A 22,995-nucleotide genomic window follows, 5' to 3' on the forward strand; every position below is an offset into this window, starting at 1 on the left:
AATGTTCTAAGAGTTCTATTGATGACACAGCTGGGTGAGGGTGGGAGATCAGGATAAAGAAGTAAAGGAGGTAGGAGTGTAAGGCGTAATTCTGAGAGTTTGCACGTGAGCAGACTCATTTGCCATTGCAGGTGCATAGGTTGTAGCCAGGAGAGAAAGGGATACTTCCGAGTGTCACTTGACAGCCAACAGTCATAGTGACCTTAGTGAAATCTCTAGTTTCCAGTCCTTTTTAATGTTTTCTTTTCGGTTTTCCAGAAAGATAATGTCATCACCTATAAATAATATTGCTTCTTATTTAATTTTCTTGTCCTACTCCATTGGCCAGCACTTCTCCAATAGTGTTACATAACAGCGGTGGGAGTGGGCCTTGCCCTGTTTCCTGATTCGATTAAGACTACTCTGCCTTTTTCAGAAAGTACCCACCTGTTCCTCTTTAACTAAATTTTTTTTAATCATAAATAGAAATTGTTTTATTTAATGTTCATGCTATCAGTGTGATAGGTGAGCACTGGTGTTCACCTGCTAATATGATGAATTATATTAGGATGAATTCATATTAACAGGGGACCTAATCTTGAACCACAGGACACCATTTTCTGTGGGTAAAGTGTAGAGGACAGGACACACGTGGTCATCTCCCTCCTGGCCGGGAAGGGTGTGACCAATAGATCGCGTACACCCATTCTCTCTTCCCTGCAGAGATAGAGTTCAACATCACGGGGAATTACGGGAGTCCTGTACACGTGAACCACAACGCCAACTACAGCTCAATGCCCTCCCCAGACATGGACCCCGCGGACCGGCGCCAGCCCGAGCAGGCCCGCCGGCCCCTCAGCGTCGCCACGGATAATATGATGCTGGAGTTTTACAAAAAGGATGGGTATGAACCAGTGTCCCTTTGTCAGCGTTGGGGGGCCAGAGGGAGGAGGGGTGGGGGGTTAACACGAGCCCAGATTGCCGGGATTAGGCTGCACTCTCTGCAGTGGTATAGGCAATTTGTAGCAATTAAGCTGTAGCCTCCTCCTCTGTGTTTGCTCTGGACTGTTGTGACTGAATCCCTTAGCTTGCTTCCCTGGCTCTAGGGGCAGAGGTAAGTGCAGCCTTCTGAGCCGATGGCTGTGATCCGTACTGATTACTTTTCATCAGAAGGAAAAAAAAAAAAGTTGACCAACAAAGGGAATTTAAGGAAATACATGAATACTTTATTTTTACTCAAAATGTATGAACACGGGTCAGTTGTCAAATCCCACATGGTTTTCACTGACGATGGCCCTGCTCCTTCCTGTTCCTGAGCAACACTTGGGCGTAAGCCTGTCGTTGAACCGTAGCTGAACGTTTCATCTTCAGAACGTGTCAGGTTCAGTCTCTGTGAAACAGAGAGCAGACCTAACCTTGAAGCAACCTGAATGTAAAATTCCTGTAAGTGTTTAAGACTTCTCATCTCCTGTGACTGATACCTGCAGTTCCTGTGATGTAGTCGCCACGAGACTCGTAAAGGCATTCAACCTAATTTGCGTGGGGACGACCCTCTCGACACTCCTGTTCACGTCCGCTTACGTGATGTGTAACTGCATACCGTGAGTCCCGAAACCAACAAAACGGGCATCAACAGGTTTCGTAATGAGCACAGCGGATTGATGGGGAGCACCAGCCAGGGTAGCCAAAGTGTGTGCGTCGAGAGCACCCCATAAGCTCAGGGCATCAGCAGCTGCATCTTGCAGAAGGAACCGGCATTGCACTGTTTGCTCTGGCAAGTCCGTCGTGTAAAGAATTAAAAATTGCTGCGGGGACACAGAATTCAGCGGCTGCTCTTTCAAAATGGACCAGGACCAGAAAGCCCTGAATGAGAATAACAGAGATTCGGACAGCTTCCTTCTGCCTCCCTGACCCGTCTCCAGGAAGCCAGAAAGACTGGCTTGCTTTTAAGGTGTATGGCCTGAAGGGCCTCAGAGGGGAGGTTGAAAACCAAGAATTGTAGGGCTGCATCTTAACTGTTCACCCCTCTTGGTTTCTGAATGGAGGTTGGCACTGGGGACCTGGACCTGTGTCCTGGGATGATCGATCCCCGCTTGTCTCCTTACGCCGCGGAGACCCTTGCTATGCGTGGGGCGGGGAGGGAGCTCTGTGCTGTTGGTTGTGCTGCAGCTAATGAGGAAAGAAAACTAGAAATTCCTAGATGTCAGAGAGAGTAAGGGGAAATTCCTTCAATTTTTTTTTTTTTTTTGAAGATATATTTATTAGAGACTGGGGGCGGGAGCAGAGGGAGAGAGAATCCCAAAGCAGACTCCCCACTGAGTGCAGAGTCCAAGGACGGACGGCGGGGCTCGATCCCAGGACCCTCCCTGAGATCATGATGTGAGCCGAAATCAAGAGTCAGATGCTTAACTGACTGAACCACCCTGGCGCCTCCTCCTTAAGTTTTTAAAAAAGAGCATGCTTCGAGTCTGATCTTTGCTTGGTGAGAGAGAGAGATCCAGAAAGAGAGAGGAGCGCATATTAGCAAGTCCCTCAGATTTTGTTTTTAACCTCAGTTTAAGCAACCCTGTTCCTTTGAGAAATATGTCCAGCTGAGAAGATACCCTGGAGGATGAATTCTGGTCCCAGCTGGGTTTTGGAGAACCCCTTTGGTCCTAGTGTTTCTGCACCCGAGGTGTGCTGCTCTGTCCTTTTCCTGCCAGACCCTGTCAGATACCCAGCACCCCGTGAAGAACAATCCAGATGCCACCTATGGGACAGTTACTGCTGCGGAATCTTGGGGCCGTCGAGTCTGCTGGCCCCCAGAGTACGCAGGCAGAGGCAAAAACTTGAATGATAAATTTTTTTTTTAAAGTGTACTCCATGGGGCGCCTGAGTGGCTCAGCAGGTTAAAGCCTCTGCCTTTGGCTCAGGTCATGATCCCAGGGTCCTGGGATAGAGCCCCACATCAGGCTCTCTGCTCAGCAGGGAACCTACTTCCTCCTCTCTCTCTGCCTGCCTCTCTGCCTACTTGCGATCTCTCTCTATCAAATAAATAAATAAAATCTTTAAAAAAAAATTAAAAAAAAAAAAAGTGTACTCCATGCTGGCCATGGAGACCGATGCGGGACTTGAACTCACAATCCTGAGATCAAGACCTAGGCTGAGATCAAGAGTCGGATGCTTAAAAGACTGACCCCCCCAGGTGCCCCTTGAATGATGATTTGTTAAACAATTGCCTCCTCTCTCTGTCATTCAAGAACTTTGTAAATGATTTGCCCGTTCCGCACACTGTTCTGTTTTAAAGCCAGAACCACCACCATCTACTTGAAGAGTGTAGGGGCTGTGCTGCATGAATTACTCTTGCAAGCTAAGTGGATATAGTTTATCTATCTTAAAACTTGCATTAAACGTTAAATGACGTGGAGGGCTTAACTGGTGTAGGGGCATCCTTGCTCCATTGTCTGGGGCATTGGCCTGGGTGCTTTAAGGAACAGTGAGCTTGCAGATGATCAGTTTCTAACCAGCTTTCCCAGAAACAGAAACCTACAGTTGGAAGTGTTCTTGGGGGAGAAGACAGCCATTTGCACCAGCGGAAGGCCCTTGTGCTATTTTAGCAATAGTAAGGGAATTCTCCACATTTATCCCATTTTGGAGCCCTTAAGATCTATGAGACACATTGTAAGGTCTTCAGACTACCCTCTTGAAACACTGACAAATTAAAGCCCACTTTACGAAAGCATTTTGGTCAAGTTAAAAAAAAAAATTGTACATAGTTTTCCTGGCTGGTGGCTTTTATATCCTAGATCTCATACAAAGTGGTTCACTCCCCACCCCCGCTCCAGGCTTTGTCCTGCTGCCTTTGATTAAGGATGACTCAGGAAATGGAGTTTCTTCAGCAAGACCTGGAGGCAGATTTTAGAGCTCACATCCACCTTTCTCATTACTGTGATTGGCAGAATAATGCCTCTCTCTCAAAGCTAGCAGCAGGTCCTAAATCCTGGAACCTATAACTATTACCTTATTTGGGAAAAGGGTCTTTCCAGATGTGATTAAAAGAAGGACCATGAACTAAGGGGACCACTCTGGATTACTGGAGTGGCCCCTAATTGCAATCCCATATATTAAAAATTCAAACAGAGATTTGATATACACATGCAGAGAAGGAAAAATGTGAAGGCGGAACAGAGAGATTTAAGGATGTGGATGTGACTGCGTGCCAAGGAACGGAAGCCACCAGAGGCGGATGAGGCAAGAAACAGCTTCTCTCCTGGAGCCCCTGGAGGGAGCACAGCCCTCCTGCCGTCTTGATTTCAGCCCATTGCTGCTGATTTTGGCCTTCTGGCCTCCAGAATGGGAAGGGAATAGATTTCTGTCATTTACCAACTTTGTGGTGCTTGTTACAGCAGCTGCGGGACCTGATACCTCCCTCCGTATGCCAGGAGCTTCGTGGTGAAAATGGCAGCAGGTGCTTGGTCCTTCTCCCCATTGAGGGTCAAAATCTAACCGCACTCCCTTGGACTATGAGCTGGCCTCAGCGACTGACTGATCTACCGGAACGTGACTGAAGTGACGTGCTAGGACTTTGGAAGCTGGATCAGACAGAGCCTTGTCGATTATGCCTGCGTCTCTTGAATACTTACTCTTAGAACACAGTTACCTCGCTGTGTGGGAACCCAGGCAGCCCCTCAGAGAGAAGTTAAAGTCCCCGGCCTTCACCCCCAGCTGAGCACTGAGCTGACGGCCAGCACCCACTTACCAGCTTTGGGAGGGAATGGTCTCAGAGCCTTCCTCGCCAAGCCGAACCTTCTCAGCTAATGCTGTGTTTGGTACACAGCTGTGCCTGCCAGACTCTGCCAAAAGTGTGGATTTGTGACCCAGATAAATAATCTGCTTCATTTTGAGGGTGGCTCGTTATGCAACAAAAGATAGAACAAGCTTTTTAAAAAAAGGCTGCCGTCCGGTGGCCCCAACCCCATTCTTCGAGGCTGCCTTAATTGGCCTGGGCTGTGATTCAGACACGGGTACTTTTTAAGTGTCCTGGCTGATTCTCATGCGTCTCTAGGGTCGGGAAGCACTGAATCGCAGAAACATTTTGCCGATCTGAATTTGGCAGTGGTACAATTTAAAAAAAAAAAAATTTCAGAACTTTCCTTCTGTGGCCCTTGGGTGTTGGTGTGAGATACGGGCTGTCCTGACTGTGCCAACACTCTGAACCACAAAGTATTGATTAGTTTACCCTCTGTGCCCTTATACTCTGTGTAAGCTCTGACTTGGAAATTTGAGGGTACAGGTTACTATGTATTTTTCATACCTTGTTTGTATTGGCTTTTTGTTTTGTTTTATGAAATAGCGACATCTATCTCATGGATTCTTTGTCCCAAATAATACATGAAAATAACCTTGCAGATCCCTTTTATTTTTCTGACAACGGCAGAATGCCATCCCTGGACCCATCAAATATTTTTTTGTGCGAGCCCTTTTGCCTCCTGAAGAGTTGGACAAGATGTCTGCACTCTCTTGCCCATCCTCCAGGAAGGACCCATAGTCCCTAAGCATTTGTCTGATGCCTCCCATTGGCCATGTCCCCGGCTGGGTCTCAACAAACTCAGCTGGGACCGTTGAGAGGGCTGCACCTAGAGGCAAGAAGAGAAATGATGTCACTGATGGACTGTCCTTCCTCGTTCACATCTTCCTGATGGCTCTGATCCTCCCCTTTTCTACTCCTTTCTGTCTCCACTCCCTGTCCACTGCCAGCCGTAGACTTCAGAGATCCTACCGGGACCACCAATGCCCATCCCATACACACCAGTCTCCCTGCTGCCTGTTTGCTGCCTTCTGGCTCTGGCCCATGCTCTCCACGCTCACCCTGCTGGCTGACATCTGTGCCACCGTGCCAGCTCAGTCCTAGCCTCTGGAGTCTGAGCAGGATTGCATCTGCCCAAAGAAATCCCAGTGGCCTTGGCTCTTTATAATCAGAAGACCAACGCTCAGTCCTCTTTCAAGTCTCCAAACCTGACGTGCCTGCCGCCATTTTGTTTGTCGCATAGCTGTCTGGTCCTCAGAGGAGCCCTACCAGACCCACTTGATTGCAACCCCAAAATCTATGGGGATCTTTACACCAGAGCCACCGGTCTACCCTAGAGCTCAGTTTGCTGTGTGACGCATCCTTTGCCTGTGCTGGACACCTGCTCTGCGATGGGTCTTGTCCCACCCATCTGGACCTCCACCTCGATGTCCAGCACTTTGGAACAGGCCCTTTAATTGAGAAGGTTCGGAAGCGATGTGAAAGGGGCTCTGTGCACGACTAGTTGCACTGTTGGTCATGTTGGGTTGGGAGGGGACGGAAACCTGGGGTCTGATGGGCTTGGAAAACTCATGATTCAACACACGGAAACCAGTTCACATAGTGTATGACTTCTTAGTCCTTAACACGTCGTCACAGCCACAGATTTTTGTAAGGTGGCTGTGGCATGCTTCCTTTCCCAGATCTATTAAATCAGAAAGCCCGTGCTCACCTGACAACCAGAACTAGGGGTCCAAAGGCCTGTTATCATGGATATTAGGGTGCTCTGCTGAGCCTGCGGGCGAGGATGGACAGCACACAGAGACCGTGACCCCGAAAGGCTTGTCGCCGTGGACACCTGGTGCAATAATTTTATTTCAGATAGAGTCTGAGGCTGTCTGAAGACGAGCTTACCTAGAAAGTCGTCCGGGTTACTGGGGAATTTGACTCCTCTTTTGGGTTTGCATTGACCAAAGGGACCTTGTTAGAGGTATATTCTCAGCCCGGGGCCCCAGCTCGGCTTCCGCATCACCAGGATTGACGCGTTTGTGGGTGCTGAGATCGAGTCTGCGAAATGTGGCCAGCCTTTATTCGTACTGGGGAGGTGAAGAAGCTTTGTTGTTACGTATTTAAGAAAGGAATTATCTATCCCCAGAGGAACTGGAAATTACTTGATTCTGGCCTTTCCTGAGTGAGTGTAGCCAACGCTAAGTCTTAGGATTTTTAGGTTTCCTGTCCCTCAACATCTGGGGACCCCGCAGACCCCAGCCACTGCTTCCTGACTCCCAAGTTTATCTTAAACATTCCCTGAACTTACAAGTCTTCAGTGGATGCTTGGAGACCTTCCCAAATTCCCCAGGCTCCTGCTGTCTGATGGCAGATGCATTTCTTTTCTCCTCTCTCCTGGCTGGCCTTTGCCAAATGTAACTGCTTTTTGGAATAGCCATCAGAACGTTCCAGATCTCTCTAGACTTGAGTACTTAAAAACAGTATATTAGTTAATACATCTGGCTAGGATTATTCCTGACCAGGATTCAAAGGCAGCGTGGCAGATGTCTGTCCTACAGAGGGGAGAAAAGGAAAAATCACCTGCCTCATGCTTGACGATCCATTCCCTAGAACGGTTCACAGTAAACTTCTGCTCTGGGATAAATACATTCCTTATGTAGATGCCTGATCTTCCATCTTTCAGATTTGGGCTTCTGTCTTCCCTCCCTCCCTCCTTCCACCAGCACACTCCTTTGTCTCTTAATTTTTAAGGTTCTGGATCTTAATGCTTTCCCCATGTGGCCTACCAGGTTACAGACTTTGCAATAAGAGCACAGCTTCATTTCCTACATCAGGGGAGACGTTTCTAGGTCTGACCTTTCTAGTCCCTTGTCTACGCACCTTGTGGGAGAAGAACCCCACCCCTTATGTGAAAGAGCCCTGTTATGAACATGCAAAGGATGAACTTAGGGATTGGGCTCTCTTCCGAGTTCAGTTCTGGCCACTTGACCTTGGGAAGTGACCCTCTGAGTGCCTCCATTTCTTTAACTGCAAAACGAGGAACTAATGGCCTTGTTCTGTGTGTTGAATGAAATCCTACTTAGGAAGCATTCAGAACAATGCTGTGGGAAACCTCAGCTGTTTTGAGTACAGGGACTTGGTTTTTGAGTGACATTATGTCATTTTTAAGATCACGACATGGCTGGACATGCTTCTCCATGAGGCACTCTGCCCGACCCCTTCCTTTGCCGTCATGCTAAGAACACCACAAATGTCTGTCTGTGCATCTCCACCCTCTCATGGGCAGTCAGGCCAATTCTGCAAGCACAAAATTCACCAAAGCCAGCACGGACTGGCTGAGGACGTGGACGGTTTCAGGAGGCTCCTTGGGACATGGAAGGCCTTTTGTAGGGCGGAGGGTGGCCGCTGTTTCCGCCTGACTCCTCCCCACCACAAGTGTTATTTCCCAAAGAACCTTTCAACCAAGATGAGATCCTTCTGGTTCTTCCCTTCTTTCCTGCCCAGATGCCCTGGGCTGGGTGGTGAGACTTAAGGAAAGAAGAGGGTCTCCTCTTTATTTTTCTTCCTTAAACCTAGAGCTCTCCAAGGATGCTTTCCCCTCCTCTGAAACCCACAGTGGCCCATCTCACCAGATTCCTGGAAGACCCAGGAAACTCTATTCCTTGTTTGTTCCCCTTACGTCTATCAGAGAACTGCCCCCTCCCCGGATCTTTGGAGTTTTGTTAGGAAGGGATGTCAGTCTCATGGCAGATCCTATAAAGCTGGGTCGCGTGACTCAGATGGGGTCTTTCCCAAAGTCTCCATCTCTCGCTGGCATGATTGCACCGCACGCTTCTGTCCCCCTCCTGTCAGCTTGTTGTAGGCTTAGGTTCACTGTCTTTGTCCATGAGGATTTAAAAAAAAAAAAAAAATCTACCCTTGGCGCCTACAAGGACAGAGCATCATTGTCAAGGCTACCACTTGTTGGCTTCCTAGCAGGTGCTTAGTAATTCGTTCATACTGTTTTCCTCGTTCTTTACAACCCTGAGGTTGTACAGAGAACCATCAGAGGAAACTAGGTGTTTGGTAACTCATCGCTATCACACAGTAATGAGGAAATCTGGGATTCAGACCCCAAATCCCTCCTTCCAGAGGGCGGCGCTGCTCCCCGGAAGCATTGGGGTGAGCGGAACAGAGGGCCAACTCCTCACCATCCAGCTCCAAGCCTTTATCTTCCCTCCACGAAGGTGCCTTGTGATTCTCTGTGTTCTCCAGCTTGTCGACCCCATAAAATGTCATTGGCAAAACTAGACGGGCTTCTTATGGGGCACACCCTCACCCATCACCATGGCCCCTTGAGTGGCCACTTGGCTTCCTCCCCCAGGTGAGGGTCTGAGGGCGTGCTAAATGTACCTTGCCTCTCAGTCACTGTAAATTACCTTCACAGCAGTGCTGGAAGTGGGATGGGAGGTATTAGCCTCATTCTGTGGATGGAGAGAGAGCTCTGCCAAGTCAGTGGCTTAACTGGGTCTAGAGACTTGGATGGTTCCAGAACTTATTCCCCAATGCAGTCTGTTAGGAAAGGTACAGAGTGTGTCCTATGATGAGTTCCATACATAGGAGGAGTTCAGCAGGGCAGATTGTGCGTCAGTAGGAACTGTCATTGGGTCTGCCCCCCCCACCCCCGTGCACCTCAGTGATGAGTAGCTCAGAGCTCTGAATTCCCTGCCCCCCTTGGCTCTTTGACCCTAAAAGACAGGAGTGGAGACAGGCATCCCAGGGCCAAATGCAGGCATTCTGGTCCTGCCTCCTTGCTCCCACCTCCCACAGGACCCAGAAAAAGCCATAGGAGAGGCTTGCCCTGAGGTCCCCTGTGGGATTCTGGAACATACTCCTGCCTCCTTATTAATTTCCAAACCCTTTGCTTCCTGGAGCTTCCTGGCCTCTCACTTCTTGCTCTGCCCTGGATTCATCTCTACAGGGGTCTGAAAACCAGTTCCTCTAAATTTTCTCCAGGAAGCAGTGGGCCCCAGGAAATCTGTGCCATCCAGGCTGGCCTCAGTGACTTCTCATGGAGTCCATTGTGTTTGATTAATTACCCTTCCATTTCATCCCTCTCTTGGTAAACACAGTCAGTTTCTTGATTCTGGCTACTGTTGCTTCTTCCCAGGGAAACTTAGTATAACCTTTGGGTTGTGTTCTCCTGTCTTTGAATAGCTTCTGCTCTGTGGCAGTGTGCCAAGCCGTTTTATAATTTTTGTCTTCGGGTTGGGTTTTATATAGACATTCAGACATTTCAATATTCCATTTATTTATACCAATTTTGTTTTCTGAAAGCGAATATGCGTTGAGTACCCCCCCCCCCCAGGAGCACTGCCTTTGTGACTGATTCACTCTGTAAAGATTTGCATTGCTTTTCCAAAGGTCTCTGAATGTTTGATGCACATGCACTAGGAAAGAGAGGTGCTGCCTCCCCTCAGAAAGGAATTTCAGCGGGGAGAGTGAAGATTGCATATGGCACCGCAGTCCCTGTGTCAAAGCAGGAGCGTGTGCTCAGCTCTTAGTTCTTGGTACCTGAGTTTTGCTGCGGATACTTCCCGGGTCTTGCTCAGTCCGTCCCCCATGCCCTAGCTGGTGCCTTCACTTGGGAAACCAGATCAGCAGGGAGTCTGGTGTCTGGGCTTGCTGTTGCTTGAAGATGCTGTTAGAAGTAGAAGGCACCCCCCAGGAACCCAGATCCTGGAGCCCACGCCCCCCTGGTGCTTCCCTCCCCACCCCCAAATGGAAAGGTCTTCCTATGTGAAAGAACATAGGATAAGGAAAATGGGGTGAGATTGACCTTGGCGCTTTTCATCCTGATAAATTCAGAAGCTCATAGTTGTGTCCCTTGCAGTCCCTTTTAAATGCAACCGGACTTTTCCCCCAAGTTTTGCCTGACCCCCGAGAGTGATTCTGGATGTCCTGTAGAAGGTGCTTATTTTTTGGTGGCGAGTCCTCAGATCTACGACGACTTGAGACCTAGTGGGTCTTGGAAAGAGACCCAGCCCCTGAGACTGCCCCCCCCCACCAAATCCCCAGGTGCCTTCTCAGAGCCATACAAGGGAGGTGAGGAATAGTAACAATGGCAGGACATGAAAAGCGTCAGGAGGCTGTCCTCATCCCAGTGTCTGCTCAGCGTTACTGCCATCTCTCTGCAGGCTGGACCCCACGGCTCGCTTCCTTAAAGGACCCAAATCCTACCCGCTATAGCCAGTCTCCAAATTTGAGCCTTTTTTTTTTTTTAAGATTTTATTTATTTATTTGACAGACAGAGATCACAAGTAGGCAGAGAGAGAGAGACGGGGAAGCAGGCTCCCCGCCGAGCAAAGAGCCCGACGCGGGGCTTGATCCCAGGACCCTAGGATCATGACCTTTGCCGAAGGCAGAGGCTTTAACCCACTGAGCCACCCAGGTGCCCCAATTTGAGCCTTTTTTCTTGGGTTTGTTGTTTCTCACTGCTGGTCTCTAAGGTAAATGCCCTTCTAGGTGGGCAGAGTTCACAGTGCACTAGCCCTTTGCCTCTGATGGGTGTGGGTCAGAGTAAGCACCCCATCGCCCCCATACCCACACCCCACTGTGCCTCTGTACACAGCAGACACAGGTGCTGGGAGGTTCCCTCCTGCACGAATGTGTCTCCCTTAGTACTAGAAACATCCAATCTTGGTTTAGTCAGTGAGGATCTTGACTTCATACCATAGTACCAGTTAGCTTCTAGACCAGAGGAAAGAATGAATAACCTTTAAACCATGTAACTGGGAAGCCAGCAGATGGCTAGTTCTACCGACTTTTACTCTCCCTTAGGACACCGGCTCCCCCCACACCCCTACCCCTACACACACCAGTATCTGCGCTCGGCTTCTCTGTCCATTCACATTGGAACAAAGGATAGGATCTTCGCCCCTTCAAGCAGAAGAGCCCCTTCAGAGAGGCCAACTGAACTGAATCCGTTTCATGGCACAGCAAAAGCCTCACTTTCAGCCCCTGACCTTGAAAAGACAACCCGTGTGTCCAAAGGAAGGCATAGTTTTTTTGACACTAATATCTGTATGTTTCTGTCCCTGCAGCCTTAGGAAAATCCAAAGGTACAGTATCCTTGGGTAGCTACGAGGCCACGTTCAATCTCTGAGAACAAGCCATGCCTTTAGTGAGCTCTGCGAGAGGGTGAATGTGCCGTGTTTGGTTGCTTGGCCGATTTAGTGGAAGTGGGGTCTCCGTGGTTAAAACTGAATCGCAGCCCGGAGGGACCGTAGGCACGGTCAGCCCCTCACCTGCCGCATAGACCTGCGGGTGTGGCCTGCGTAGACTGTAGCTCAGCCAGGGTCCCGGGGCTAGTGCAGGAGTCCTGACTCGGGCTTATGTCCTAGACCCCAAGTGACAAACAGGAGGACGGATGTCTAGATGTTTTCTGCTGGTCAGTGCCACCTTCTAGTGCGATGCTGCCCCTGCCGCTCCCCCCCCCAACCCCCGCCCTGCCCACCTCCGTCTCCCACTTGGGGGAGGGAGTGAGCCCCAGAGAGGCTGCATTCTGCTCTGGGGCAAGCTTGGATTCCACACGCAGATCCTGAGGCCAGCTGGCTTTGGCAGAGGGTGGAAGCGGAGCCACCAGGCGCGCCAGGGCCGCTGGTGTGCAGCCGGGCTCGGAGCAGCCTCGGGCGGGGCAGCGCCCCAGCCTGGCCTCGCTTCCCTGGCCCAGGAGGGTGCTAAGGCTGTGCTGCTGTTCTCCTGGCGGACGTGCTTGAATGTGTCCGCTGTGCGGGGGAGGGCGCCTGCTCCTGGGCATGCGTGGGTAAGCGGGTGTCTTTGTGTCCCTCGCCAGCATGGGCGTGAGGGTCATGGACACGTCCTGGGTGGCTCGAAGAGGCTCCTCGGCCGGCAGGAAGGCATCCTGCGCCCCACCCACCATGCAGCCCCCCGCGCCGCCCGCCGAGCTTGCTGCGCCTCTGCCGTCGCCCCTCCCGGAGCAGCCCCTGGACGGCCCCGCAGCACCCTCACTGTCGCCATCGGGCTTGGGCCTCCAGCCTGGGGCCGAGCGGACCAGGTAAGCAGAGCCAGGCCAGCCAAGGCACGTGCAGGGCGGGGGCGGGTTGGCTGCGCCCTCTCCGGACCTCATGGATGCTGTCACCTCCCTGGTCCCGAGCCTTTGTGTTTGGCTTTCTGCATCCTGCTGGCACGCAGCGAGTGATTCCCAGCTCTCCCCCACCCCGGCTCGTCAGATGGAGCCCCGGCTTCCCGAGAATAGCATCCTGCGGCGGGCGTGCAAGGTGGCAGCTCACGAAAGCCGTGAGAGCGCTAAGTTGCCAACTCCGGTCTCCCCTTCCTTTTCTGCCGTAATGACTTCCCGATTCTGAAACATGGGGTTGTAGTTATTCTCCCTTTCTATCCTCTCTACCTTTAGATTCAGAGGAGCCGTTTCCCCATCTGCTTACTGGTGCAAGTCAGGGAAGGAGTGGAGGTCATGTGGTCACTCGGGTGGGGCCTGGGCACCTGTGCGGTGTGATGCCCCCTTGTGTTTCCATTTGTTCCAGGGCAGAAGCGAGGGAGCTCCTGGTGCTCCTCGTTCAGTGAACGTTTATGGGGGATTGAGTCCCTCCAGAGAGAAAATGCGGGACCTGTGCCCTTAAGGCAGTTCCTGTCCCCGTATGCAGAATCAGGGCACATGGCCATTCGGGTCCCAGCAGAGAGGGTGTCATCTGGCCCTTCCTTGACAGGGGCATCCTGGAAGGGGGAAAGGCACAGGACTACTTCGCCGGGTGCTTCTGTCCTGAAACAGCTGAGAAGCTGGAAAGCTCTTTCAAATCAGAGGCCACTGTGCGCGTGTTAGTGGGAATACAGCATCTCCTCCAGGGCGCCTGCTGAAGACATTTTGGAGGCTTTGGGAAGCTGAACTTTTCATCCAATCTTTTCTCTTAAGATTGATTATTTTAGAGAGAGAAAGCACTAAGAGGGAAAGAGAATCTTCAGCAGACTCCGCGCCGAGTGTGGAGCCCGAGATAGGGCTCCAGCTCACGACCCTGAGATCACGACCTGAGTCCAAACCAAGAGTCGGACGCTTAATAACGCCCTGTCACCCGATCTTTATCATACACGTCCACACAAATGCCAGCTTCCTACATGAAGGGGCTGCAGGGTTTTTGTTTTTGTTTTTGTTTTCCTTTAGTGAGTAGGAGGTATGTTCCCCGTGAAATGGGGAAATGACAAAAGAAAAATGGGACCGTCCGCGTTCGGGAGCGGGCAGTGGGTGTGCTTGGGTTGTTGTTGAGGGCTCCAGCTCAGGGCTCCAGGACAAGGGCCCTGGCTCTGCACTCGCTGGGCTTCAGGTCCCCTCGAGAGAGGCAGGTGCGGGAGGGCAAGTTCCGCAGAGATGTAGAGGACGATCGCTGTGGACCGGGGAGGCTACGAGGAGGAAGTGAGCCAGTAGGAGAACTGCCGCAAGGGTTCGCGTCTTGCCCTCTTCTCGGCTTCGTCCTGGTTTCCCATCTGAGGGCCGACTCTCAGTGCTCCATGCTATTTGACCTATGAAAGCTCTTTTTAGAAAACGCCCCTCCCAGATGGATTTCCCCGGTATTTCCAGAATCTCAAAGATGCGTGGTGACCCTGAGAGTCGCTCCTGGGCCCGGAGCACTACCGGAGCACCACCCACGGATACAGAGTATTTGAGAGCTCATTGCCTTTGCGCATGCTGTCCTTTTTGGGGGGTTACCCAGCTCTGAGACGTTCCCTTGGGTGCCCGTGTTCTTCTACCATTCTTCTTCTCTGCCCACATGGATTCTCCCCAGTACAAATGCATATTCCATTGTTTTCATTTTTTTTTTTTTAATTTTCTGGACATTCACAGCCCAGCTGATGTTTCCTCCAGTTGCTGGATTCCTGTCCGCCCCCCTCCCCAGACGGCAGGCCCTCCCCTCCCTCTGGCTTGCTCCCCAGGCCCACCGCTGCCCCCGCCAGACCTGGCAGCTCTCTCCAGCCAGGCTCCGCCTCTGCCTCCTGCTCCCCTGCTTGGCATTGACCCTGCCCCCGAGCGCTGCTTCCTGCCCCTTTGCACCCCAGCTCGCTGTGTCATGTGTCCCCAGAACTAACCTGTCCTTGAATGTGTCCTTACCAAGCCACCTCCATCTAGTGCTCCTTAGTAACTGCCCCCCCCACTGGGTCAGCTGCACCCATGCTGGGGGTGGGCAGCGAGGCAAAGTAGGTAAATAGCGGTTTCTGTGGTGGGGGGAGTGCATCAGGTGGGCGGGGAGGGAAGGGCCAGCTGCTTGGTCCCTAGATGCCCCGCGGGCAGAAGACGCTGGTATCCCATGAGAAGCCAGTTTTGTTGCTTGCTTGCTGTGGGCTTGTTTTGTAAGGTTTTAACTGCTTGTTGATGGTGGCAGAGGTGGAGGGAAGAGTAGATCCATATTTGGCTGTAATACCTGGTGCCTGGTGACCTTGAGCCTGAAGAAGAATGAAAGGTCCCCCCCCACCCCCACCCAGGTTCTTTTTCATTAAACAGAGAAAGATGTTGCTCTTCCAGCCCCTCAGGTTGAAATGGCTTCTGTGGCCAGGGCGGGGTGGGAGGGGGGGTTACCCAGGTGTGGTTTGAAGCTCACCCTGAGAAGGAGAGAGTTCACCTCAGCCTTGAACTTGACGTTGCCTTAATGCCTTCACGTGGGAGCAAGCTAGCTACACTCTGGATTTTGCTGTTCCAGCCCTGGTTCCCGCCTCCCAGTCCTGCTGGCCGTAACCCGCTGGGACAGGGTGGCAGATCGCTAGCTCTTCCATATTCGGGGCCTCTAGATAAATTTAGGGAACAAATACGCTCTGCCTGTTTCCGTGGGAAAGAGGTAGCCACTGCGAAGGATTTAGGCCCCGAGCCCCATGCCTGACCCCCGAGGGCAGGAGGGTCCAGGCGGTTGCTGACGAGGGTGACGGGCATCTTTCATTCTGCTTCGCTAGGGCTGCCTGGAGCCTAAGTAAGTGGGAGAAAGAGTCCTTTGAGGGGCTCAGGGCGGAGGGACCTCCGGAGCTCGATTAGGAACGTCTGCCATGGGAGGGGCGCCGGGGGATGGTGGGGAGTGAGGAGCTGGCCAGTTCTTTCCTGTCCCAGTTCTCTGGCGGGAGGAGGCTATCTGTGAACATGTGCTCTATCTTAAGGACAATGCCTGACAGGGAGGCAGCGTGGAAGATGAATCCCCTTTGGGACATGGTGACCTGGGGTGTCCCTTTCTCAATTCAGAGGACTCCAGAAGCCCTCCCTGCCATGGGCCCTGAGTCCCCTAAGCCTGGAGGGGCTGGGGGGGGAGCTGGGACTTGAATTGGCCATAAGTGAGAGAACAGTGAGGGGGGCTGTGTTCACCGTCCCACCTGCTGGGACTGATACCCAGGCTGGGCCCACTGCTCGGGCCGTGGTGTGGAGGTCAGGGAAATCAGCTGAGGGCCATGGCCCCACAACGCAGAGTGGGGGCGCTCGTGGGCTCTTACAAAGGGCAGAGGCGTGGAGAGGTAGGAGCAGGACACAGGTCCCCAGAGCCCAAGAAGGGACAGTCCCCTCTCCTGGAGCATCCCTGAAGGGCACGGGGCAAATGGAGGGTTGGCCCGGCAGAGCTCGTGGGGTCGCGACCCACAGGCTGGTGCTGTGTGTGCCTGAGTGTAGGGGTTTTCTTGTCTCGTGTGCTTCTGTTCCAGCACTGCAAAGAGCAAGGAGCTTTCTCCGGGATCCGGGCAGAAAGGAAGTCCAGGCTCCAGCCAGGGGACACCTGGTGCAGGGACGCAGCCAGGGCCACAAGCAGGCCCCAGCCCCAGCCAGCCACCCCCAGACCAGAGCCCACACACTCTCCGGAAAGGTACGTCACTGTGACCCTTTGCGCAGGTCTCCGGCCGGGGACAGTGTCATGATGCCTGGACACTCCTTTCCCTCGCTTAGCATGGACATTGAGAGATCATGTGACTTCGTGAAAAATCCCTGGCCTGGGCATTAGGGCTCTGGGGAGTTAACCGACTCCAAGAGGGCCTACTTTGTCTTTATGCCTCGTGTCATTTGTTTGAACAGCGGGCTCAGTCGGCTCTGCGTCCCAGACCCCGAGATTGCGTCCCAGACCCCGAGACCTCTCTGTACACAGCATCGTTCACAATGACGCGTGTCTTTCACGGATCTTGGCAGGCCCTACCGCCGCCTCTTAAGATGCTCTCTGGGGTCTTTTGCAGGGGCCCTACGCCCCGAGCTGGGGCCTGGCATGGCTGCCTACCCCTGGGATTGTTTCTAGAAGGTGACACAGAGCAGGGAATTGGGATTGTCGCTACAGGAGTCCTGGCCTTCAATGTTTCTGGAAGCCTGAGAATCTCTGCCCTGACCCGGGAGCCCCCCAACCCAGAATCTGCCACAGAACCCACCCTCAGAGGCCCACTTACTCTCTCTGAAATGACTCTCTCAGAGCTAGAGACATGCTCTGTGGTGACATTTCATAAACGAGGGGCTGCACAGACCATGCACTTAAACTTCTTTGTTTTCTCCTTACATTCTTCCTTAGCAAAGTCTCCAACTTAAAGTGGCACCTTATTAAACTTGTTCTCGGGTCAGGCCTTTCCAGCTTCCCAGTGTGGCTTTGGCCCCAGGCTTCACGGAATAGGGTGGCTCGCCTTGTGCCCCCGAGCCTCCGCAACAGGTCCCTGCTGGGCTCCCTGGCCCTGGGCTGCGGTGACAGATGCCAGGCCCTTCCCTGTGGTCTCAGTTCCCTGTCACACCCTGCACGGCCTACGGGTATGTTGCGAGCCCCTCCCATGTGCAGAGCCTGTGCTGGGCCCTGAGAGTGCAGAGCAACAGGCAGAAAGGCAGACATGGGAGCATGGTTCAAGGGAACCGTGGAGATGTGGGGACTCCCTCCAGACCCAGGAGCTGGGGCACCGTGGTGGCCATGGTACTTCAGCATCCCAGCGCCCTCGTCCAGCAGCAGCGGGTCGCCCTTGTGGTCCAGACACACTTTCCTGTCCATCTTTGTGTACAAAAGCCTTTACGCCTCCCTCCAGCCCCGAGAGGTAGGGTGACGCCTAAGCCACAGTGTCCGATGGGGTCAGGCCTCTGGTTCCAGGCCCGTCAACCTGATGCTGCCTGTGGCAGGTCAGAAGGTAAGCGGGGAGTGCGGCCTGGAATGACCCGGTCCCTTCCCCTGGGGGTGGTCGGCAGCTCCGGGTCCTCCTGTGAGAGGCACACCTTTCTCTAACACCTGCCGCACCCCCCCCCCACCATGCCTGCTCAGCTGTTTTGTGTTTTTAAGGTTTCTCAGTCACACCGTGTCTCCAGTTTTATGTCCTGGCCTAGTCCTGTCGCCACCACGGAGGGCTAAATGTCCTCTCCAACATGGTGCCGCCCCCTGCTCCTCCCCTCCTCGGGCTCATGCAGGAGAAGGCCTGTTGGAGCCTCCATGCCTGGGGCCCCGCTGGCTGCCCTCCCAGTGAGTGAGCAGCCCCCTCCGGGAGCTCCCGGAGCAGGGGCCGGGAGAGGCTGCCCTGTCCTTGGGTTAGATTGCTCAGAAGGGCTGGTAGAACAGGTCATGGTTCTGGAATGCTCTTCCATGCCGATGCTGTGTAAGTGCCACAACCTCCTGGACAGTCGGCGGCCCTTCCTCTCGTGGAGCGGGGGTCTAGACGGACTGTCAGGGCACAGGTGTGGGGTGGTTAAGGCGAGGGAGGGAGCTGAAGCCACGCTGGAGAGACCGTGTCCTTGTCTTGTCCGGGCTGCCCTCTGACAGAGCCTGGGGGAGCTCGCGCCATCGTTAGAATAGACTTTGTTCCACGGGGCGGGGGAGTGGAGCTGAGAGAGGAGAGTGCCCGAGGCCTCCTTGAGCACCTAGAAGACAGATTCTTCTGGACTTGGTGCTGTGCACGGCAGCCCTCGCTTAGTCGTCCCATGTTAGTGATCGCCGTCTCTAAATGCCCATGGATAGGATCGTTCTTACCAGTTCATTGTCAGTGAAAGGTGTAAAGTGTTTGCCATCGTGTAGCTTGATCAAGTAAACAGAGGCGAGGGGGGGGACAGAACGAAGAAGGGGAGCACGCAGTACATCTCTCTGCACAGTCCATGCCCAGAGGGCACGAGTCTGGAAGGAAAACTCGGGGCAGGCAGGTACCCAAGATTCAGAGGAGGGACTGGGTGGGTGGTTGGGGCGGGATGGAGAAGTCGCTGGGGAACTCGGTTGTCTGTGGCTCTCGCGGGATCCTGGAGCCAGCATGGGCATGGTCAGCCAAAAGTCAGTTTCCTGTCCTGCCACGCTCCAGTGTCGCCAAGTGAGCTCTAGTCGTCCCTCTTGAACCCTGTGTCACCGACTCCCCCTTCCTCCGTGTACCCTGATACCATGGGAAGTGAAGAGAGGACACTGGGCAGCCAGCCACGGCCTGCGCACGGGAAATTTGTTCTCCACCCTGGCGAGGGCTGTGTAGATCATGGCAGCAGTCCAGGGAGGAGGAGGAGAGATTAGTGAACAGATGGGGAGACATGAAAGCTTGGAGTTTGAGGTGAATTTTGAAAAACCGCATTGGTTGCTTGCAGGGTGGCTAGCACAGGGAGCCTGGGGCGAGGGGGCGGCAGGTGGTGGGAAGGGGCGGTGGCCGTGCTCACAGGCCTTGGGGACAGCCAGCTTCCTTTCATGACCTAGTGTGTATGCCTGTGTTTTCTCTTTCAGTTTCCAAGAAGCTGGCTCCAATTCCACCCAAGGTCCCTTTCGGCCAGCCCGGGGCTGTGACCGAGCAGTCCGCCGGCCAGCCGTCCCCGCTCAGCCTGTCCCCCACCCCACCAAGCACCCCTTCACCCTACGGACTGAGTTACCCCCAGGGGTACTCCCTGGCCTCCGGCCAGCTCTCCCCAGCGGCCGCGGCCCCTCCCCTGGCCTCCCCTGCCGGCTTCACAAGCACTGCAGCCAAATCCCGGCCCACCCCTAAGCCCCGACAGAGACCCACCCTGCCGCCCCCTCAGCCTCCCACAGTCAGCCTGCCAGCCCCGAGTCCACAGTCCACGGAGCACCCCGTGCTGGACGGCATGGCCCCCGGGGAGAGCATGTCGACAGGTAACCAAGCCACGCTGCCGCCACAGTTTTCTACGAACCTCAGCAGGGTGTGCCCAGTGGCGGGATCTCTGGTGCCACTGCCCATTAGCACGTCTGTCTGCCCCGAGATGGCCGTGCTGGTGCCAGTGTGGCTTCTCTGATCGTCTTGGGAGCTCCCCCCACCACACATGAGGCTGGAGGACAGCAGCCCCGGGATCCAGACTGTCCTGCAGAAGGGCTTCTAATGGGGGTTTCTCCCAGTGGAATGCCTGCCAGCACAGGGCTCTGCTTCTGTTCTCCGTCTGGGGGTTGAGCACTGAGTACTTGGAGGTGGTGCTCAGTGCTTCAGGAGAGGCTGGGGGGCTGGGTTATGACCGCAGACCAGCCGGCATCTAAGCCAGGTGAGACATTTGTGGCTCTCCTGGGGTAGAGTCCCGGTGTCTACAAAGGTACAGACCCTTATCTTGAGAACAGAGGCTAAGAACCAAAGACATTTTCTCCTGTGAATGAAGTAAGCCTTATTAGAAACGTGCATTTCCAGCAATATTTAGAGAAGGGTCAGTTCCAGGAAAGACACTGGTCCCCCTCGTTCTTTGAGGAGCTTATTGGACAAGCCCACCACTAAATTTAGTCTTGTATTAAGTTTAAAAATGAGAGATGGAGCTATTCCTCCCCATCTCCCCAAAAATATAGAAGTGAAGTCACACACACCACACTGAGCGAAAACCATTCACCGGTGGGAGAAAAAGGACGTTTTTTGCAACATCTCCCCAAATACTCTGACCACGTGACAGGAGAGACTTGGGACTTGTGTGTGGTGACTGCTAAAACCCGGTTAGCATTTTCCTCGTTCAGGGAGGCAGGCAAGGCATTGGCCTGTGTCCTGGCATGGGAGCAGGCCGTGTGTCCCCAGGTGGCAGAGCCTGGCCATGTCTGTTCAGGGCTGTCCTGAGTAGCAGGTGAGGCAGCACACACGCCCCGGATATGTGCACGTAACACACAGATGCTCCCTTACACATACACACACCCTTCCTGCACACATACTACACAATTACCGGATTCATACACATGCATACAAACCACACACACACACACCAGATCCATGCATGTAACGCGCAGATGCTCCCCTACACTTACACACACCTTCCCTGCACACACACAAATACTGGATTCATAACAGGCATACAAATCCCCCCCACACACAAACACGCCCCCACAGGTACACATCACTACACACGTACCGCATCCCTACGCTGCGCACGTGCACACGCCCACACACACCCGTCCACATGCTTCGAGGGCCGGCTGTGTGGTCCTAGGTTGTTGGTTCCCTGGGATTTCTGACGGGGATCGTACTTCCCCCGTGTTTTAGTCCAAGAGTGAGGCTTTCCCCCTCGATCAGATGGAAGGTGAGTGAGCCTGTGGAGTTCGGCTCCCGGCACCCACGACGGGTCTCGTCCAACTGGCGTGCTACGGATGGGTCAGGAGATCTTCGTATCGTGGGGAGCGGGCAGCCTCTGGTGGTTCGGCTGCTCTGCTTTTGGATGGGACTCATGTCGCATGTACAGCTGCTGACGTCTGCTCTGAGACTTATCAAATATTAAGGAAATTCCTCCCCAGAAGTCCAGGACACCACTCCCTGCTGGTAGTCGGTGGTGGCGAGGCGTGTTTCCTACGTGAGCCCCCACGGGAGGGGGCACAGGTGACAGCAGGAGCTCAGGGTCGCCCCGAGTCACCCCGAGGGGCTGCTCCTGCCCACACACCAGCCCCCCCACCAGGCACCCCACTTCTCCAGCCACCCCAGGGAAGGGCTGCCGGGGAGCGTGGATGTGGGAAGCATCAGACACAGGGTGTCACCGGAGAGAAACAGGTGGGAACACCAGGGAGTTGAAACTGGGGGACCCGAAGTGAGTGCCCTGCCTTCCTCTGGGCTCTTCTGGAACGGCTGACCTTGAGTTCTAACAGCACTCCAGCCCCCACACCGTGGTGCGTCCGTCGTGTTCTCTGGCAGCAGGCTGTCGTTCTGTCCGTCCGGACGGGTCTCGGCCCGTGCAGCATCTGTGACGCTTTAGTTCCCGCCCCCCGCCCCCGACTGTGATACTCAGTGTAGTTGATTGTCCCGTTCTCGTTTCATCGTGTTTATTCCTTTCTCCGAATCCTGTCGTTGTGTTCCTGCAGCTGTGTGACATGAGGGCCGCGGTTGTGGATACGTGTGAGGGGGATTTCAGGGTAAGCGGCCCCAGCTCGCCGGGCCCCGGCGCTCGCTCGGCTCTGCATGTGGCTCGGACCTCCCCCCGCATGGCAGCTCCGCTCCATGCCTCGCCCCAGCCTCCGGGGAGCACTCCGGTCCGTGAGCTCCTCTGGCTTTCGGGGGATCACTGGCCACCTTGGCTCCGGCTGGCTTCGCGCTAAGAGATGGGAGGAAGGCCGCAAGCAGGCTTCACAGGCTCTCCCCTCCTCTGGCTCTCGGGCACCTGGGTCAGCCCCGCCATCCCTCTCCCTTCGGCCCAGTACCACAGGGCTCCCAGGTCTGCTCTTCGTGTGGCGTGTCTGTCCTTGGATTGCCCGCCACAGGCTTTGGAGCCAGGTGCCTCACTCGCTGCATACGCTTTGGCTTAGAGAAATGTCCCCAGGAGGGTCCCGCCTGGCCCAGGGGACACGGCCTCCACTGCGGGGTTGGGAGCGGGTTCCCTGCGGCCATGGGGTCGTCCTGGCCGACCCCCACTTTCCAAAGTGGGCTCGACTTGTCTTCTTCGGGTCTGAACAGCGGGCAAGTCCTGAAGAATCCACAGTGGTAGGATTCAGTCCTCTGAGTTTATGTCCCCCAGGGCCTAGGGCCGGCTGCCTCCTCTCTCGGTATTGGGGGAGCATTTATATTGGGTTTTGCCTGCTCTCCTCTGGCCACAGGGAGCCGATGTTCAAAATTAAAACCAAGGGACAAGCAGGAGAGAAGCCGGAGGGAATCAGGTGTTCTTGTCACAGTCTGGGGCCACCAGAGTAAACCAGGGAGGACCTCCCCCTTCCCCCAGTTCCCGCCCTCCAGAACCTTCACAAAAGCCGCTAAACCTTTGGTCCTGTGGAGATGGGGCAGGCACAACACGAGGGGTCCCTTGCCCCCCCCCCACCCACAGCTGTCATTCCAGATGCTTCTGATCTGACAGTGGGGGCTTCTCCCCATCCTGCTCCCTGGCCATTGAGTTGCCTTCCCCGAGG

General features: G+C 54.0%; 1 protein-coding gene across 2 annotated transcripts in view; it reads left to right on the forward strand.

Annotated features, from left to right (window-relative positions):
• LOC111161077 (Rho GTPase activating protein 44) overlaps positions 1 to 22,995 on the forward strand; it is a 167,731-nt gene that overhangs the window by 142,005 nt on the left and 2,731 nt on the right. The window contains exons 16-20 of one of the 2 annotated variants that reach the window (XM_022524554.1): positions 703 to 883; positions 11,836 to 11,853; positions 12,588 to 12,809; positions 16,433 to 16,590; positions 19,423 to 19,803. In XM_022524554.1, coding sequence (XP_022380262.1) covers positions 703 to 883; positions 11,836 to 11,853; positions 12,588 to 12,809; positions 16,433 to 16,590; positions 19,423 to 19,803 — 960 coding nt within the window. The remainder of the gene's footprint in view (positions 1 to 702; positions 884 to 11,835; positions 11,854 to 12,587; positions 12,810 to 16,432; positions 16,591 to 19,422; positions 19,804 to 22,995) is intronic. The other variant, XM_022524555.1, reaches the window with a different exon arrangement.

The sequence above is a fragment of the Enhydra lutris genome, unplaced genomic scaffold (genome assembly GCF_002288905.1).
Source record: "Enhydra lutris kenyoni isolate GAN:26980312 unplaced genomic scaffold, ASM228890v2 scaffoldscaffold82, whole genome shotgun sequence".
NCBI lineage: Eukaryota > Metazoa > Chordata > Mammalia > Carnivora > Mustelidae > Enhydra > Enhydra lutris.